At 41.7% G+C, this 21,024-nt stretch overlaps 1 protein-coding gene across 2 annotated transcripts in view; it reads right to left on the bottom strand.

Moving 5' to 3' along the window:
• LOC122561290 (Kv channel-interacting protein 2-like) overlaps positions 1-6,311 on the bottom strand; it is a 321,601-nt gene extending 315,290 nt beyond the window's left edge. Inside the window, exons 1-2 of one of the 2 annotated variants that reach the window (XM_043712947.1) lie at positions 5,731-6,311; positions 5,531-5,615 (exon numbers count right to left, since the gene is read on the bottom strand). In XM_043712947.1, coding sequence (XP_043568882.1) covers positions 5,531-5,606 — 76 coding nt within the window. In that variant the 5' untranslated portion in view covers positions 5,607-5,615; positions 5,731-6,311. The remainder of the gene's footprint in view (positions 1-5,530; positions 5,616-5,730) is intronic. The other variant, XM_043712949.1, reaches the window with a different exon arrangement.
• Positions 6,312-21,024: the final 14,713 nt, after the last annotated feature.

Here is a 21,024-nt window from a genome sequence, read left to right as displayed (position 1 = left end):
ACCATGCCTCTCATTCCCTCTCAGGTGGATGTGAAAGCTCTCTTGGCACTATTTGAGGAAGAGTTGGAGATCCCCTGAGTGTGAGCATGGTGAATTTTTGAAACTCTCTTCCTCAAAAGATAATGGGAGCAGAGTCTTTGAATGCTTTTAATACAACAGTAGATAAGTTCTTGCTTAGCACGGGATTCTTAGCTTATTGGGGTAGATGGGAACATAGATTTGGAGTAACAGTTGGATCAGCCATGAACTTACAGAACAGTAGAGCAGGCTCAAGTGGCTGAATAGCCTACTCCTGCTCCCTGTTCATATGTTCGTATGTGTCTCAGTTATTTTTACAATTCTCACCCACCACTTACTAAAACACAATATCTGAATATTATCATAATTCTGTTTGTAAGATCTTGCTGTACACAGGTTAGCAGTTGCATTCACTAAATTATAGCAAGAACTAAGCTTCATAAAGTATCTCTGGCTGTAAAGCATTTTGGGACACCCTAAGGATGTAAATGGTGCTCTTTAAATGCAAACTTTTCTTTATTTATATCATGAGTATACTGCCCCCAGGAGATACAAATGGTGGAGTCCACAATGGCACTTTCTGCTCCTCAGCCTAGATTCCTTCAAGCCAGTATTTTCGGGTTTCCTATTAGCATTTCATCAGATAACAGGGGGAGGAGGGAGCTGATGACATAGTGGTAAGTCACTGGACTAGTAACGGAGTATTCCAGGCAAATCTTCTGAGGACCTGGGCTTGAGTCCCAGCATGACAGATGGTGAAATTTATATTCATTAAAACAAAATATCTAGAATTAAATTTGGCCTAATAGTAACTATTTAATCACTTCTGATTAAAAACCCAGGACAGCACAGTGGCTCATAGCACAGCTGCCTCACAGCGCTAGGAACCCAAGGGGTTTGATTCAACCCTCGGGCGACTGTGTGGGATCTGCACATTGTCCCTGTGTCTGTGTGGTTTCCTCTGGGTGCTCTAGTTTCCTCCCACAGTCCAAAGATGTGCAGGTTAGATGGATTGCTGGTAGTGACCAGGAATGTGCAGGCTAGGTGGATTAGCCATGGGAAATGCAGTGTTGCAGGGATAGGGTTGGGGACTGGGTCTGAGTGGGATGTTCTCCGGAGGGTCGGTGTGGACGCGATGGGCCAAATGACCTGCTTCCACACTGTAGTGATTCTATGATTCATCTGGTTCACTAATTCCCTTCAGGGAAGTAAATCTGCCATCCTTACCTAGTCTGACTCCAGACCTACAGCAATGTGGCTGACTCTGAACTGCCCTCTGGGTAACTAGGAATGACCAGTAAATGCTGAGCTAGTCAGTGGTGCCCAAGTCTCTCAAACAAACAAAATAAATTCTCAGTCATTGCTTCAGTTCCCATGTGGCTACCTGCCTTCATGATAAATCATTGCCATTCATTCCCATGGATGCAATCTCACTCTGACTTTGTGAATTATCATGTCTTCGCCCACCATGAGCATGGGAGTTAGCATCAACCACATAGGGTTGAATGAAGGGGAAAAATAGTTACAGAGTGAAGAGAAAGCCATTCATTTCATCATCCCTAAACTGGGTCTCTGCAAGAGCAATTCAGCCAGTCCTACTCTCCCACTATTACACTGTAGCCTTAAAAATCATTTGTCTTAGGCGCTTGTCAAATTCCTTAGAGTGTAGGTTTGCTCGCTGAGCTGTAGGTTTGATATCCAGACATTTCATTACCTGGCTAGGTCACATCATCAGTGGCGACCTCCAAGTGAAGCGAAGCTGTTGTCTCCTGCTTTCTATTTATATCTTTCTCCGGGATGGGGTTCCTGGGGGCGTTTGTGGTGATGTCATTTCCTGTTCGTTTTCTGAGGGGTTGATAGATGGCATCTAGATCTATGCGTTTGTTTATGGAGTTGTGGTTGGAGTGCCAGGCCTCTAGGAGTTCTCTGGCATGTCTTTGCTTAGCCTGTCCCAGGATAGATGTGTTGTCCCAGTCGAAATGATGGGTTTTTTTCATCCGTGTGTAGGGCTACAAGGGAGAGAGGGTCATGTCTTTTTGTGACTAGCTGGTGTTTGTGTATCCTGGTGGCTAACTTTCTTCCTGTTTGTCCTACGTAGTGTTTGTGGCAGTCCTTGCATGGAATTTTGTAGATGACGTTGAACGAACAGAAAATGACATCACCACAAACCCCAGGAACCCCATCCAGGAGAAAGATATAAATAGAAAGCAGGAGACAACAGCTTCGCTTCACTTGGAGGTCGCCACTGATGATGTTACCTAGCCAGGTAATGAAACGTCTGGATATCAAACCTACAGCTCAGCGAGCAAACCTACACCCTAAACCTCAACCTGAGCTACAAACCTTCACAAACCTTGTCAAATTCCTTTTGTAAACCACAATTAAACCTGCCTCTGCCATACTCTCAGGCAATGCATTCTAGACTCTATCCAGTCACAGTGCAAAAAAAGCTGTTTGTTAAAGTCGTTGTTGCTCCTTTTGTTCCTGATCAAGGGCTGCATTACCACCGCTTTATAGTCGCTGCATCATGCTGGGATTGTGAAGAAGGTGAATTCCTTGGGAACTTGGGAATCACAGCTGATACAGCCAGCAGCGTGGGATGTAGAGAGGAAGAAGAGTGTCCTGGAAGGATAATTGAGGATGAGGAGGGACAATGAAGATAATAGCATCAATGAAATAGATAACAGACGTGAGAGGGTCCAATGAAGACTTGAGTATTTGATCATTTCACTCTCCCTGCGGCTTTGTAAAGCAAGTTGAAAGATCAATTCTCCCTTGAAGTCACGGTGGTTCCATCAAAGACATATTTAAACCAGAGGGGAGTGTGCAGACAGTAGCTGTGGCTCAACACATTAATCCTTTAACCAGTATTTAAGGATTAAATTGTGAGATAGCATGCAATAGGCTAGTCACATGAATATTTCATGTGTAAAAACAAGTGCAGTATCACACAGTGACTGTCTCATCATTGCTACCTCTTTTACATCAAGCATTCTTAAACATCCCCCTAATGTTTAATGTTATGCTTCAGTTGACAATAATCCTTCCTGTGGATCAGCCGACCTGGGTCTCAGGCAAGATCAGGATCTGAAGTGATAATCTCGACTGACCGGCCATTGTAGTGGCTAGGCATTGAGTAAGGCGCTGTTCTGTCGTTAAGGCTTTTCAAAGTAACAGGTCCCTGGGCTCAACTTCAACCAAGCGCGCAAAACCACAGAGAGAAAAAATATCCAAAAAGCCCCAGGGGATTCATCAACCAACTGCACTAACAAAACCGGTGCAATAGTGGATTAGTTTCACTCTGGTTTGTGAGACCTTGGTGTGCAAAAGGATTAACGAGCACATCTGCCTACACAGTAACAGTCATTACACATCAAAGGTAATCCATTGGAGGCACAACCGTTTGATTTTGTGGCGCTATATGAATGCACCTATTCTTCGCGCAAAACCATGAGGCCCTGACAGAAGAAGCAGGTCAACGTTTACCACGAGGGGTGGGGGGGGGGAACACTTCCAGGATCATGTAATCCTTTCTCTGTTCGAGATTATCGCCAGAAAACATTCCGGAACTTGTTTCCAATTTGGGTTCTCTTGTGTGCCTATTGATGGTGGATTCCCTGGACAGGGATTGACGAGGGTCGTCATTTCTACCCTAAAAAGGAGGTAGAGAAGGTTGAAGATCTCTCATCGCCCATAAACAAGGAATTCGACGCGAGTATTCCAGGAAGAGTCTGTTTTTGATACATTGCCCACAAATCTCTCCATACCATTCTTAATTATACAATATCCATTAATTTTGGCGAAAGAGTATTTTTTTTTACCGGATTTAATGAGGGTCTTTAAAACAGTGCAAGTATGAGATTCAGTTCAAATGGAAAATCTATTCAAAGTTGATAGTTTAGGGGAAGCCAGGTTAAGTATAGCAATGCCATTATGGCTAGATGGTCTGTTGTAGTGATATTAGTGGGAGAGAATTTCCCGGAGAATGTCTATCTAACTGATAGGGTGGCATCTCTGACAGTGTAGCACTCCTTCGGTAGCGCAATGAAAGTATCGTTTATATCGGCTGTTATTTGGACGGCTGGTTTGCAATGCAGAGAGAGATGCCAACGGCGTGGATTCAATTCCTGCATTGACTGAGGTTCCCAGTCTCCTACTCAACCATTTCCTTCACTTGAGGGTTGTTGACTCTCAGGTTAAATCGCCATCAGTTGTCACTGTCTAGTGAGAGAACAGCCTGGTAGGACTGTGGCACTGGAACTGGGCTCAAACACTTTGCCAAGTCTTTTACCTGACTGGAATTTGGCTCAAACACATGTGTTTGAGCCAAATTCCAGTCAGTTAAAAGACTAAGTGAACACATGATGCTGCTAACTCTTGGTAAATAAGTGTTGGTCTCCGGTAACGTGTTCATTCACTCAAGTCTGCAAAATATTGGGAGACTAAATGAACATGGGGTTAACAGAAAAAAAACTGATACACACACACTGCACAGATCAGCGTTTCGCAGACCCCCTTTACAGACTGATACCCAAGCTCAGGAACAAGGACATCAGTCCACCACCAGCTTCCTGCGATCTGCACTGGGCTCAGCCAATATTGGATTTCCACAATATAACCCCCAATCCCATTCCAGCTTTAATCATTGAACTAAAGGGAAGGAAAAAAACCCCACCTATTTTTGGTTTTGAATACACACAGGTCAATATCAGACAGATGCATCTTTGCAAACAAAAAATCGATTCCATTGAAGTGCAAGTTGGGGAGAAGCGAGCGTTGCCAACTCTAGTTGGGTGTTTTCCTGGGAGATTTTATCATGTGATCTCTCACCCGCTACAATCCCATCCAATTACACGGCCTTTCTTCCCCATCTTCAGTATTTTTAAAATAATTAACAAAAGTGAGCAACAAAAGAAAAATGATTATTTCTGTACACCCCCCGCCCCCCCCAATTTTTTTTAAGAAAACACCACATCCCTGTGCTGGAAATGAATCTTTAAATCCTGGTGTCTTCAGAACAGTCCTGGGTGGTGAAGGGTAATACCCACTTAGTATGGTACCCTACAACCCGGCAGCTGGAGTGATACCTACATTCTAATGGCAACCACTGCGCCGTGTTGTTCGTTGGTTTTAACGGGATGGAAAATAAACTTTGTAGCTATTCTATTGCACATTCCAGTTCCCCCCCTCCCCCCACTGACCTACCAAATCCTTCACAAAAATCAAATTATTCCAAATCCCAACTCATAGGGCAGCCCTGCTCAGTGTCCGGTCCAATGAAAAGCGCAATTATGAGTACCGGTCCAATTCCAATTTACTATAAACCTAGGACAGCAAATAAACAAGAGATAATCCAGATAACTACATGAGGAAAGGACAAGGGGAGCAAGACACTGGACTGGGATCCAGCATGCAAACATTCCAAAATGCATCTCGACTAATTCCCAGATTCGGGCAGAAAGCACAGCCGCTCCATCCTACCTCCCGGGTGTGTGTGAGTGGCTCTCCTTACCTGCTAGCTGATCATACCCATCCATGTCCCTCTGCTCCGGGTTCGATACACCACACTTCTTGCTTTTCCCTTTCATGATCCGTCACTTCAGGAGCCAGTGAGGAGGGGAAGGAGCAGGGGGGAAAACATTTGGAATTAATAAGTCAATGTTTGGGAGGGAGGAAGAGATAGAGAGAGCAGAAAAGCTGCCGGTTTGTTACCTTCTAGTGATGATCCCTCCGTTTGGAGAATGTAATATTTGCTGGGGTTAGATAGGGAGACTGGTTTTAAAATGAAAACAGTTTTCAAGGTGCCTTGGCCGAATGGAAGAGCTGTCGTAGCTGGGCTATTCCTGGGGTTTCTCTCTCTCCCACCCACCCCCTCCTCTCTCTCTGTCTCCGGGTGCGATAGATCCTGACTCGCGTCTCCTGGAGTTACTGAGCCCAGCTCCTCACAACACAGACTGTGACTGCTCCAGCTCTCTCCCACCCTCACCCTCCAAGAAGCTCGCTCAGCTCCGGCAAAGAAGAGTTTTTTTTTTGTTGTTTTGCGATCCTCTGTTTGAAATTGCTGCTGGGTCTTTCATTCAAAACAGATATTTGCAACAAAAGACAGGGCATTGCCAAATTCCTGGGTTGACTCTCCCGAAGCGTCACTGAGTCCCCGCTGTACAATATCTGTGAGTGCTTAATTCTACAATCGTTCCCTCTTAATAGCTTTCGCCTATTCATAACACACACACACACCCCACCCCGGTTTGTTCTATGGAAGAAGCCTCTCCTTGTTTATTTGACAGCTGGTGACTGTCCCTCTTTCCAGGGGATTGCTGGACAACTGAACAAATAGGCATAATACAGAGAGAGAGAGTAAATCATATACTGAGACAGGGAAAGTGTGTGAGAGACACACAGCAGGGAGAGATACAGGGTTCAAGCAGAGTCAGTGTAGAGGCGAAGAAACATACAAATAGCAGATACACACATAAACAGCACACAGGGCAATACACAGACGACTAAGAGTTGACACACACACACCTAAAACCTGCCCATGTAAACACTGGAAGACAGCAGGAGAGGCAAAGAGACTACTGAGAGAGCTAGTGGTAGGAAAGAGACACAGTGAACAAGATAAAAGAGTACACATGGAGTACAGTGAAGGATAGAGTTGAAACATGTAATAGCAAAGGGCTGGCATTTCCAAACCACATCAGTTTGGATCCTTTGTGAGGTCACAAGTTGAAAAGTTTGGGGTCTTGAGGACAGAGCAGCCAATGGCTGCCATCTATCCCCATCCCCTCCCCTCACGCTCACAGGTATTCTGTCCTCTGCATCCCCCCACTAGAGTTCTGCACAACATCACCCCCATCTCCTGAATCTCACAGAAACTCTAGCAATTTCTAAGCCTTGAAATGGGGTCACAGTGGGAAGGATTTGGGAAGTTCTGGCATAGGGAATGGGGAACACATGGGATAATAGAAAGCAGGGAAGTCCGAGGGACAATGGAAAGTTACATCAGAAGACGCGTCATTAACTCCAACTCAATGAGAGGAAGTAGAGAGGAGCAGAGGTTGTGGAAGAATATGACGGGAGCTTGTTCAGCAATGTTCAGGGTATCTGGCCCTGTCAACAAACTGGAAATCACCAAGGAAATTAAGCATAAGCCACCAGAGTCAAGAGATGTGTAATACAGGAAGCAGGATCCTCAACATTCCCTCAACTGGTGACATTGATCATTTGTGATTCTATGGCATGGAGTGAATCGGAAAGGAGCTTCAACTACTGGAAGTACATACAATGGGATTGATTGGGAATGTCTTCACCCATTGAACCTATATAGAATGGGAGAGAACAGGGAAGTGTTTGGTCAATTAGGACTCTTTGAAACAGGAGCAATTGGGAACGGACTTGGGCCATTTGAACTTGATCGAGTGAAATTGAATGGGAAGTAGTTTAGTCCATTGGGATTCTATAGAATGGGAATGATTGGGAAGGTATTTAATCCATTGGGTTTCTTAGCAATGGGAGTCAATGGGTAGGAATTGATGCATTGGCGTTCTAGTGATTAGGATTTCTAAGATTAAAATTATGTGGAGTGGCACTTACGATGAATCATTGTCAAAAAATAAACTGTTAATCTTATAATTTGTGTCATAATTCTTGACCATGTATCAATTTTATCCTGTCAGTCTACAAACCATGAAATTATTGCCAATAGCTACAATTAGAGAAGGTCGACTTGTGGTTTGTACTTGCCTATCCTAATATTGTGGCTTCAGATATGTGGGGGGCCTGGAGATAGAATATGACCTCCCATCTGCAATTTTACCTCTTTCCTGGAGTCGGCATATACAGTGGTCATTAGTATGTTTGATGTCTCCACACAAACACATTCGTTCTTAAAGATTCAGAGGCTACCCCAGCTGGAAACTCTAGAACAATGGGTCACAGTCTCAAGACAAGGATCAATCTAATTAGGATTGAGATGAGGTAGTATTTCTACACTCAGAGAATTTTCTATCCTTGGGTGGTGTGGATGCTCAGTCATTAAGTATAATTAAAACGGAGAATAATAGATTGTTGGGCACCAGGGGACTAATAAAATGAATGGGTAGAGGTATACAGTGCAGCCAGTAATGTATTGAATGGTAAAGCAGACAATGGGGTGGGACCAGGTAGCCTATTCCTGATGTTACTTCTTATATTCATAAATAAAACATATCACAAATGTTTGTGCAGCAGTGGATAATAGTTGTTATTATATCTATATAAGTCTCATCACATCAAAACATTAAAAAGCCCTTCACGTTATGAATTATCTTTTTGAAGTGCAGTGACTTGTGTAAACAAATTTGGCAGGAATTCTGTAATAGCTGCATCTTACAAACAGCACTGAGATGTTTAACTAGTCAATTTATATTTTAATGGTGTTCGTTGAGGGATGAATGTTGGCAGGACAACAGAAGATCATCCTGCTGTCCTTCAGTCATACTGTGGAGTCTTCAACATCTATCTGTTCGAAACAGATAGGATCCCACATTAAAGTTCCAAACAAAGGATGGCAGGTCTCACAATGCAACACCTCTCCTGGTGCTATATTTTTGTGTCAGTCTACTTAAGGTGATCAAGAGACTGCCAAGTAAGTCAATCTGTTTTAATGTCATCTCCATTTCAGTGCACAATCCTCCTGATTGTCAACATGAGAATGAGAAAGGATTTTATGCAATGTTAGTGAATAGGAAGTGGCTTGTTCTGTTCAGATTCCCTCTACAGTGGGAGTGAATAGGGATTCTAAGGGTGTAAAGATAGACTCAGTATGAAACTGTTATGCTTATTAATGCCATTGCCAAGCAATGCCATACAGAGTTAATGCTTGTCACTATGGATGTGCTTGTGTCATTATCTGATGCCGAGAGTGTGACTGGGTTAGACTCCTGTTGGGTCTGTCAGCATCGTGAATGATAAAAAAATACTCAACTCAGCCTGACAGGTCTTGAGGCTCTGATCATGCATGTTATTCACCTCAACAAAATGAGCACTGACAGGTGACACAGTGGGACTGAATCTCTTCTCTGTAGTCTAGAAAAATTCAATGTGCTGCAAAAATAAAAATGCTATGAATATTTCCGCACATGTTAGTACGGTGGGTGCAGCTCTCCCTAATTGCATTTACTGAAGGCCCAACGTTTCAAATGCATTTTTGTGCCCACGGAGCCTTAATCACCAGGAAGGATATTGGAAAACCACAGTGCTCACTGTACTGCATACTGAGTGTGATAAGCAGCTGCTCAAATTGTCTCCAAGTAAGAACTTTGTTTCTCCACATTAATGACAAACCTTCCACTTCCTCATTCTGTCAGTTCGATAGATTTACACTTCATTTTCTTATCACTTCACTTCCTCCATCATTACTGGTAACTGCCCCAACATCTCCCCTCCATTCCCCCGCAATATTTTCCTAGAAGCTCCCAGTCATTCAAATCAATCTCTCTGACTCAGAATCACTGCAGCAGTTATAAACTGATTGATAATTAGAAAGGCTGAACAGCACTGATAGAAATTCATCTTCTGACCTCAGTTTCAACTTCTATTTTCTTTCTAAAAATTGCCGCTATCCCATAATCCCAGGAATCTGCAGCTATAGCACAAATCACAAGAAAAATCTGAATTGTGAAGGATAGGAGCAATGCACAGATAGTGCTTTGGCTGTTCACCCTCTCAGGTCTCAATGCAACCATATTGAATGGGGCTGAGTGGGTAGCACCCTCATTGTCAGAGTTTGACAGTTGTGCGTTCAAGCCCCATTCTGGAGACTTGAGCACGAATTGAGACGGACATTGTCAGGGCTACATTGTTGGATGCGTCAGCATTTGTAAAAAACTAAAGCCTTGTGTGTGCTGTTGGGTGGATGGAAGACCCCAAGCCACAATTCTAAAGAAGATCAGAGTAGTGTTACCCTGTATCTGATAAATATTTACCCCTCAGTCAATCTCACTGAATATTTTCTACTCATTTTCTGCTTGCTGTGTGCAAATTAACTGTTGTTTTCTCTACATTAGAGCAGTTTAAAAGTACAGTAGACAATAGTCATGTCATGGTACAGAAGTTGAATATTCCTTTAAAAAGACACATTTTGTCAATTTTCATTGTCTAGTACTCACCAGGACGTTTAACAAGAATACCTGTGTAAATACAAACCACCATTTATACACTATAAAAGAAGGATGCTGATTTATTGGCAAATTGACTCTGGCTTATGCCTGAAACGTCGATTCTCCTGCTCCTCGGATGCTGCCTGGCCTGCTGTGTTTTTCCAGCACCACATTTTTCAACTCTGGTCTCCAGCATCTTCAGTCCTCACTTTCTCCTAGTCTGGCTTAGGCAGTTCCATGCAACCATTAAATGATAACTGATAGATAACTGTCAAACATCAACTAAAATTAGACCAGGTAGGTTGATTCAGATTGATCAAGACAGTCACATGAGAAATTAACCAGAGAAAGCCTATTACCAGTTATGTTGAGCTGGAACAGGCACAGAGCATGTTCATGGTTTTTTCTGTGTGCAAATTAATACATGTAGCTTCCTTTCAGTATGTACAGGTATACCACCCTGTGAGCCTGACTGGCAATCCTAAATTGTTTATAATATAATTCTTAACTGTTGTTCAATCGCAGAATCACATTTAATATTGGAAAATGGTTTGAGTATAACAAACACAGGCTGGTTGGATGTAGCCAGTACCCTGTCTGTTTCAAACAGCCAAAAGGAAATGCTGTTAGCTACAATCAGATTGTCTTGGGACATATGACCTGTCTGCAGTATAGGATCCAATGCAATCACTTGATTTCAACCTTTTCAGTTGTTCATACACTTCCCAGCAGTTGTTAAAAATGGTAATCAAGAGGAGGAACTTTGGTAGATTTATTTCCCATTCTTAGCCAAAACTAGGTGAGGTCATATATATCTAGCTCAACTCGCTCACTCAGATTAGATGTGACTTTAACATAGATCCATCTTAGAGTGCCTTTACCAGCTCAAATAGGTGGCGATGGGTGATCAGAGCAAGTAGGCAGGGTGGTGAAAAAGGCGTTCGATATACTTGCCTTTTTTGGTCAGTGATTTGAGTATAGGAGTTGGGAGGTCATGTTGCAGCTGTACAGGACATTGGGCGAAAGTGAGAACTGCAGATGCTAGAGATCAGAGTCAAGATTAGAGTGGTGCTGGAAAAGCACAGCAGGCCAGGCAGCATCCAAGGACCAGGATGCTTCCTGATGAAGGGCTTTTGCCCGTAACGTCGATTTTCCGGCTCCTCAAATGCTGCCTGGCCTGCTGTGCTTTTCCAGCACCACTTTAATCTGTACAGGACATTGGTTGGGCCACGTTTAGAATACAGCATTCAATTCTGGTCACCCTGCCATAGGAAAAATGTTGTTAAACTTGTAAGGGTTCAGAAAAGATTTACAAGAATGTTGCCAGTGTTGGAGGGTTTGAGCTATAGGGAGAGGCTGCATAGGCTGGGGCTGTTTTCCCTGGAACATCGGAGGCTGAGTCATGACTTTATGGAGGCTTACAAAACGATGAGGGACATGGATAAGACAAATAGACAAGGTCTTTTCCCTGGGGTGGGGGAGTCTAGAACTAGAAGGCATAGGTTTAAGGTGAGAGGGGAACATGCAGAGGGTGGTGCATGTATGGAATGAACGGCCAGAGGAAGTGGTAGAGGCTAATACAGTTACAACATTTAAAAGGCATCTGGATGGGTACATGAATAAGAAGGATTTAGAGGGATATGCACCAAATGTTGGCAAACAGGACGAGATTAATTTAGGATATGTGGTGCGCATGGAGGATTTAAACCAAAGGGTCTGTTTCCGTACATTTCTATGACTCTTAGTATCAAACATGCAAGTCTGGCCCTTTAGATAAATTAAAAATGGAGAAACAAGTGGATAATACTCTTGCCCAACAAAAAAAACTATCCACCTGAGTACTGAAATTTCCGAACCCCCAGCATACTTTCCAACCCTAGGATCTGTAGATATTTAGGAAATTGAGTTACAGAGATTCAGATTTCCAGTATCTTTGTGTGAAATATTCCCTTATTCCACATCTAAACAACCTAACTCTAATTTTAAGGTTACACCCTGTTGTGTTATTTATGTGGATTTTTCAATTATTCAAACCATCTGCCAACATTGTGCATTGAGATCTGGAGAGTTCTCATCTGCAGTGAAACAAAGGGTATTTCTTAATTTATATGAGTGGTTTATCACCATGGTAGTTAAATACACATAATTAACGATAACTGAACGCAATGCAGTAGTAATAGATGCGATTCTCCCCATTGTGTGGAGGCTCAGTGAAGAATGTTTTGCCATAAATCGAAGCCAATGAAACCAGTTTATTCCCGATGTACCATCACAACAACAACAGAAATTCTGAAGAACCTAACGTTTGACTTCTGAAGAAAAGTAAATATAAATGTAATGAATTTCCAAGGACTTTCCCTCTACTTTAGCCAAGAGATTAGCCATAAAGTTTACAATTCCAATTGCCAAATAACGTAACTCAGGATAAACAGAACAAAGCAATAACGTGCCATGTAGAGGACTAACTATAAAATGGTCTACCTAATGGTCTTCCCATTCCTGATGACGGGCTTATGCCTGAAACGTCGATTCTCCTCCTCCTCAGGTGCTGCCTGACCTGCTGTGCTTTTCCAGCACCACACTCTTGACTCTGATCTCCAGCATCTGCAGTCTTCTCTTTCTCCTAGTCCTCTACACTGTCCCCTGTCAAACACTTCCAGAACAGATATAGGTTGTGTTTAGGTATAGAGTAAAGCTACCTCTACACTGTATAGCATGGCATTAGACATAGGATAAAGTTTCCTCTACTCTTTTAAACTGAAAATAAAGCTCTCTCCACACTGCCTCCATCAAACATTCCCAGGATAGCAACAGCATGGGGTTAGATACAGAGTAAAGCCTCCTCTACACTGACCCCATCACACTCCCAGTGTGAGTAAAATAGATTTTAGATGAGGAATAAATTAGTAATTCTTACTTCATCCAGTTTCCTTAATTTTCTTTGATCTGAGCTGGAAAAAGCACTAAGGAAGCAGTCCTGTCAAATCTTATCAAAAATTGAACAAAGATTTACTTTGGTTTTTAATTAACACTTCCCAATTTCCCTGAAGTGTTTTGAATTGAGAAGTAGAGACAATTAGGTTGAAGATAACTGTTAAAAGGAAATTAAATGATGCTGCCAGGGAGTACTCTTGTGCACTCTTTGAAGTTGTGCGAGGGGTACTACCCCAGCTTGTCAATGTGTCTCTGATCCCTGACACGTAACATTTCCCCTTCTCACACAGTGAAGAGTTGGTTGGTGAGTTAGAGGGTTGATGTGGACTGTTTGGGTTGAAGGGCCTGTTTCCACACTGTAGGGATTCTATAACCATAATGTTAGTGCAGGCCAATATTTGTTCCATTCCAGTTGAAGGTTTTTAAACTAATGATTCCCTGATTCGTTTACTGTGGTCTTTTTTGTTGCGAGTCTGGAGTCACATGGAGCCAGACCTGGTTTGGATGGCAGGTTTTCTTTCCTAAATGGTATTTGTGAACGGAGTGTTTTGTTGTCGATAATGCAGCAGCTTCATTATCTCCAACACCTCCTCAGCTTTCTATCTTCTTGAGATAGAATTACACCTCACCAGCTGTTACAGTTACAATTGCATTTGCACTCTTTTCCCAGATCATAGCCCAGAGTTTTGGATTCCTAACCCAAAAGCTCAGGGGCAGCACGGTGGCTCAGTAGTTTGCATTGCTGCCTCACAGCACTGGGGACCTGGGTTTGATTCCAGCCTTGGGTGACTGTGTGAAATTTGCACATTTACCCAGTGTCGGTGTGGGTTTCCTCCCACAATCCAAAGATGTGCAGGTTGGGTGAACTGGCCATGCTAAATTGTCCATAGTGTTCAGGGATGGATAGGCTAGGTGCATTAGTTACGGGTAAATGTAGGCTAATAGGCTAGGGGAATTGGTCTGGGTGGGTTACTCTTAGAGGGTTGGTGTGGACTGTTTGGGTTGAAGGGCCTGTTTCCACACTGTAGGGATTCTATAACCATAATGTTAGTGCAGGCCAATATTTGTTCCATTCCAGTTGAAGGTTTTTAAACTAATGATTCCCTGATTCGTTTACTGTGGTCTTTTTTGTTATCCATTCAAAGGTGTGGGCATCACTGGCTAAATTGACCATCCCAAATTGATCAGAGGCAGTTAAGAGTCAACTAGGTTTTGAAAGGTCTGGAGTCACATATAGGCCAGACCAGGTAAGGATGGCAGTTCCTTTTCCTAAAGGACATTAGTGAACCAGATGGGATTTCCCTGACAAAGCACAATGGTTTTCATGGTCAGCATTAGACTCTTAATTCCAGATTTTTATTGAATTCAAATTCTACCATCTGCTGTGTCTGGATTTGAGGTCGGTCCCCTGAACATGACCTGGGTCTCTGGACTAATAATCTAGTGATAATACCACTCAGCCATCACCTCCCCATCTAAGTGGATAGTGCATGAGTTCAAAGATTTAGCATGGATTATATTTCACCGCCTGACTGATATAACTGGAAAGTACACACATTATGTTGAAGTTAGGTTGAGCCTTGGTTACACCGTGCTTGAAGTACTGTGAGCAGTTCTGATCTTTATTATTGAAATGCTACAGAGGCCCCAGAGAAGTTGCACAAGTGTTTGATTCTAGCCTTGGGAAACTGTGTGGAGTCTACATGTTCTCCCTGTGTCTGTGGGTTTCTGCTAGGTGCTCTGATTTCTTCTCACAATCCAAAACCGTGTAGTTAGGTGGATTGGCCATACTAAATTGCCCATAATGTCCAGGGATATGCAGGACTAGCCAGGGTAATGCAGGTTTCTGGAGATAGGGTAGGTTTTGGGTCAGTACAGACTTGATGAATTGAATGGTGGTAATTCTACTGTTCTATGTTTCTGTGACAATGCAAATATTGAAATATTTTACATATATTTATATATTATATATGTGTGTATTTATAGAATAGATTGAAAAGGCTGGTGCTTCCTCTTGAAAAAATAAGACTGGGGGGTGAACTAACAGATGGAGGTTTCTCATCTTAAGAATAGTATAGTTTGGCAGATGTAGAGAAACTGTCCTGCATCATGATGAGATAGAAGGTGAGGAGTCTTTGAAACAGAAGGATGCTGGGTGGAGACCCCTTCTCCAAAGTCTTCCTGGCTCCACCAAAATTAATACCGAGCTCCAGGCCTCACTCATTCCCTACCCTGTCCTGGCAATGCGCAGGCAGGATACTTGCAGGATGGCATGGTGGCTCAGTGTTTAGCACTGCTGCCTCACAGTGCCAGGGACACGGGTTTGATTCCTGCCTCAGGCAACTGTCTGTGTGGTGTTTGCACGTTCTCCCCGTGTCTGTGTGGGTTTCTTTCAGGTGCTCTGGTTCCCTCCCACAATCCAAAGATGTGCAGGTCAGGTGAATTGGTCATGCTAAATTGCCCATAGTGTAAGATGCATTAGTCTGGGGTAAATATAGGGTAGGGGGATGGGTTACTCTTCGGAGGGTCAGTGTGGACTTGTTGGGCTGAATGGCCTGTTTCCATACTGTAGATAATCTAATTTAAAATTTGTTCATCTCTTAGGCAGAAGTCCCTTAAAAGGCAATTCGTGCCTGGTCAAAGGAGTTGACATTGGGAAGCAGGGGCCACTGTGTGCCCCTTGCTACTCAACCCTTTATTCCTCCTCTCATGTGATCCTACCCTCCAAAACACTGCTTTCACTCACCTCTGGCCTGGATTGCCTCATGACCCTGGGCCTGGGTGAATGTTTTTCCCCCAGCCACCACTATCTGTCCAGTGGCACTGCTGAGTTAGAGCGCCCTCTCTTGGTCACATGGTTTTCTCTCACATCCATGAGCTTGGGTTTAAATAGAGGAAAGGATGAGGTCAAGAACTGCCTTCAGGTTTGGGCTTCCTAGGAGAATGCTTTGTACATATTGCACTTAAATACCACAAAACATGGTACAGAGAAATACCAGACTCTAAATGTTGTTTTCAATATAAAGTTTGGTCTTCCTTTACCAAAATGGCCCTATGATTGAGATGAATGAAGATATTCACTTTCCAAGAAGTCTGAATGATGTATAAAAGATCTAGAGGGTAGTAATTTTCTCAAAATTGTGTTAATAAATAATCAAGTATTAACTGTATCAAAGATGTCTGCCCCCTGTAATTAACACCAATTTCTTGCTGAATGAAATGTGCTTCACTCACTCAAATCTCTAAAATCATAAAGGGATAACCATCTACACTCTGAGGGCTCTGATGTTTCAAACTCCAATAAACAATTTTGATCCTGATTTTTTCCAATCAAATTACTTTAAATCTGTTTCTGGAGAATTTTATTTATTTGCTTGCTAATTGTGTCATTGAATAAAGCATTTAGGAATTGTTAGAATCACTGTTAGAAGTATTAACTGTTTCCCAGAATAGTTTTTCAGATGTAAACAAAACTAATTCTTTTCTTTCCTTTAAGAGATTGGATCTTCCCTTGGTATCTGTATTCAGTCTCTTTTCATGGGTATTCAAAGTGGGTTTCTCCTCTTAATTACTTGTGGGCTTTTACTGATTTCACTGTATTTTTTAAGAGTTACCCCTCTTACTGGCTGTAAAAGATATCATTCAGACTCATAGTTGTGTTAGTGGTGTCTCTGGCATTTCAAAGATACTTTTCTTCTGCATTACAGTTGTTCAGTGGAGTGACATTTCTGGCTATTTGTTCATCTTGAAACCAAATGGATATGATTTTTGGAAAAAAGTTATGTTTTGACATCTCTGCTGCAAACAATTTCATTTCTGTTTCTTGATCTTCAGTGCTGTCATGATTTTCCGGGCTGTGGATTCCTTCTCTCCCACCAAATTTTGTCACATTTATGCCCACGTCCATGGGTTTGGATTCAAGATAGACTGTTTGATGAGGAGGCAAGGGCAAAAGATATGCTCAGACTTGGGCTTCTTTATAACGACGTTTACTGCACATTAAAGCTATATATTATAATATTTGGGATTCAGAGGTAATTTAGTCTCTAAGTTTACTGTTACATTATTGAGAAACTATTTCATAAACTCTACTGCCTAATGCTAGTTGGTTTACTCCATAGCCTTCTCTTAACGTGCTTCTAACCTTCACATGGTTAGACTTCAGGCTACAGTATAGTTCTCCATGTGTTTCCCTCTTATTTTCCCTTGACCCTGTCCATAATATACCCAGTGAAGAGCTATCCTGTCACATCATTATATGATTGTTTCATAATCCAAAAGAAGTTACACAATGCTGGCCTCTCTGATTGACCAGCTGGGCACACAGAGAACCTGCCAATGGCCTGTTATTTATCAGACTGGCCCATAATTCACTGACCATCTCCACAGTTGGGAACCCAAGCTTTCACTGACTCTCCAGGTGGTGGTTAACACCTTCATTAATTCCAGTCAATCCGTTGTTCCTATACCAGAACTCAGGACAAATATAAGGTAGTCACTCATGATATATAGTGCATACAGTAAATAATTTAGCAGAACTCTCTTTAAGCTGAGAACATCGGGAAGGTGGAACTTACTACCACAAGGTTGAGCTGATTTTAATAAGATCATGTCCGGATTCCTAATAGAAGGGTGTCCACACCATTGTCAGTGAACATCAATCATCTTCACTGAGTATATACCCGATGTAGACATTACTGGAACCCTACACACTTAGGATTCAGTTCCATTTGATCTGACAACATTATGGCATTATCCTTATGCACATGCTCAGTGATCATTATAGGAATGATGGTTTAATTAACCTTTAACTCCACAGTGAATAACATAAATGCATTTAAAGAGAAGCTTCATAAACTGTTGATGAAGAAAGGAATAGAAAGATATATCGTTAGGATGATGTTATCATACCAGCTGATGATAATACCAGTCAAGTCAAATCCCAGAGTGAAAATTGGCTTGATAGATCATAAGTTTTTGTTATCATCATGGTGGTTAGTCATTGAACATATTCTCACAAGGCTGGCAATGTTCTTAACTGAAAGAACAAATATTTATTACAAAAATAAAACAACATTGTGACATAGTTTGGAATGATCTTAATGTAAATAGAAAAGTAAAATTTCAACCCTTGCCCCCACAACATCATTTACAGATCATCAATCCCACTGTAATGTCACTTTCTTAGCGCTTTAATTTCTAATTTAACTTTCTTTAAGGCTGTTTAAGGTCATAATTCTAATTTTACTTGAAAATTAAACTTTAAGAAGATTTACCAGTTGAATTTTCTCTGTTAACCAAATTCCAAGATATACTCACTCACTCAGAGGCAGTCCATCTCATACTGATTGTGTGCCATTATTGGAGAGTATTGGTTAACCAGATTAATTTTTACAACAATTGATGATTGTGGTCATGGTCATCACTGAAACTAGCCTTCAATTTCAGATTTATTCATTTCATTCAAATTCCACTGCTGCAATGTGGGATTTAAACCCAAGTCACTGGGATTCTGAATTATACGTTCTCGTAGGAAGAACATTGCAAGGGAATACAAAACAAAGGGTACAGTTCTAAAAGAGGTACAGGAATAGAGGGACATGGATGTCTAGATGTACAGACCATTGCATAGCTCAAACAGATGGAGAGAGCAGTAAATGAAGCATATAGTAACCTGGGCTTGATGTGGAGGTGCTTGTTTTAGAATGGGGTGGACAAGGTCAGATGTCCTATGACACCAACTTAGCCCCTTCGTCAAGTGAAGTGACTTCACCTACAAAGGAGCAGTGCTCCGAAAGCCTGTGATTTGAAATAAACCTGTTGGACTGTAACCGGCTGTCGTGTGACTTCTGACTTTATCCTGGGCTTTATTCGTAGGAGGACAGAGGATAAAAGCATTGATGTAATTTCCTAAAATGTACAAGGCACTTGTTAAATCTCAGCTGGAGATTGTGTACTGTTCTAGGTTGCACATTATAGGAAGGATGTGAATGCACTGGAGAAAGTAAGGAAGAGATTCACAAGAATGATTCCAGGCCTGAGAAAAGAGAAGCTTGGAGAGAACAGGATTGATCTCCTTAGAGAGAAAAACTAAGAGAAGATCTGATATTAGTTTCAAAATCAGGGGCTGGGTGCAGTAGATATGAAGAAACCATTCCTTGCAATCGATCAAGGATGAGAGAGCTCAAATTTAAAGTAATTTTAAAATAAACAAATGTGATGTGAGAAAACACTTTTTCTTTAAACCCAAATCCCTGTGCAGCTTGGAATTCTCCAGTCGTTCCCAATTTAATTAATACTTTGCTTTTTTAATCTTCCTGCCAAAGCGAACAACTTCACACTTTCACATCTCACATTATCTCAAATTTGGCCCATTCACTCAACCTATGTATGAGGACCTGTAATTGCCCAATGTCTCCTTCATAACATACATTCCTGCCTGTCTTGGTGCCATCTGTAAATTTAACCACCAGGCCTTTGTTCCCCTCATCTAAGTCATTGATGTAAATTGTAAAAAGGTAAGGCTCCAGCATAGACCTCTGCAAGACCCCACTCACCACATCTTGCCAATCAAACAAAGACCTATTTATGAATACTATGTTTTCTACCAGCCAACCATTGTTCTTTCCATTCTAATATGTTGCCTCCTACACCATGACCTTTGATATGACATGTTATCAAATACCTTCTGGAAACCCAAGTGTATTATATCTACAGGTTTCCCTATATCCATGGTGCATGTTTCTCCTTTAAAGAATTTCAATAAATTGGTTAAACATAATTTCTTTTTGACAAAATCATGCTGACTCATGCTGACTCTTCCTGACTACCTTGAGTTATTCTAAGTGCGCAGCTATAATCTTTTTAATGATCAATTCTAGTGCCTTCCCCATTACAAACATCAAACTAACAAGCCGATAGTTTCCTATGTTTGTCTTTGTCCCTTCTTGAATAAAAGGGTTAAACTTTTCATTTTCTGAATCGGTCATTACCTAAACCTAGATCATTTTGGAAAATGCTAATACATCTACCACCTCATTCACAACCTCTTTATAGCCCTGGGATGTAGTCCCTCTGGATTCAGAGACCTGTCACCCTACAGCTCCATCAATTTGCTTAGTACCACTTCCTTTCTGATAGTCAATTCACAAAGTTCCACTCTTGCATCCATCTCTTGATATACAGCTATTACGGATTGTTCTTTGCATCCTTGTAGTGACAACAGAAGCAAAATATATGTTCATTTCATCCATTACTTCCTTATCATCTACTATCTCCTTCAGCACCATTACAATTCTGTAATTCTGTGGTATTACTCTCCATTCTCACTCTCTGGAGAGTCAACACTTATTTTACTTCTTTTCTTTTTTAAATACCTGTAGAAATTCTTGCTACACATTTTTACATTTCTAGCTGGCTTTCTCTCACACTTCAAATTCTTCATTCTGATTAATCTTACAGTCATTCTCTACCATGACCAATCATCTGACCTACCCACTCTCCTTTTGTTCAATTGTATGCTTTTTCCTGAATTTTGACATAATCCTTTAGTCAACAATAGATGGTAGTTCCTCTCATTAGAATCTTTTCCTTATAGTAGGAAGATATTTATTCTGACTCTTCTGAAATATCCCTTTAAACATGTAGAGTCACAGAGTCATAGAGATGTACAGCATGGAAGCAGACCCTTCGGTCCAACTCTTCCATGCCAACCAGATATGCCAACCCAATCTAGTCCCACCTGCCAGCACCCGGCCCATATCCCTACAAACCCTTCCTACTCATATACTCATCCAAATGCCTCTTAAATGTTGCAATTGTACCAGCCTCCACCACATCCTTTAGCAGCTCATTCCATACACGTACCATCCTCTGTGTGAAAAAGTTGCCCCTTAGGTCTCTTTTATATCTTTCCCCTCTTACCCTAAACCTG

Source organism: Chiloscyllium plagiosum, chromosome 22 (genome assembly GCF_004010195.1).
Source record: "Chiloscyllium plagiosum isolate BGI_BamShark_2017 chromosome 22, ASM401019v2, whole genome shotgun sequence".
NCBI lineage: Eukaryota > Metazoa > Chordata > Chondrichthyes > Orectolobiformes > Hemiscylliidae > Chiloscyllium > Chiloscyllium plagiosum.
The sequence above is the reverse complement of the archived record's forward strand: the minus strand, read 5'-3'. Positions and strand labels throughout refer to the sequence as shown.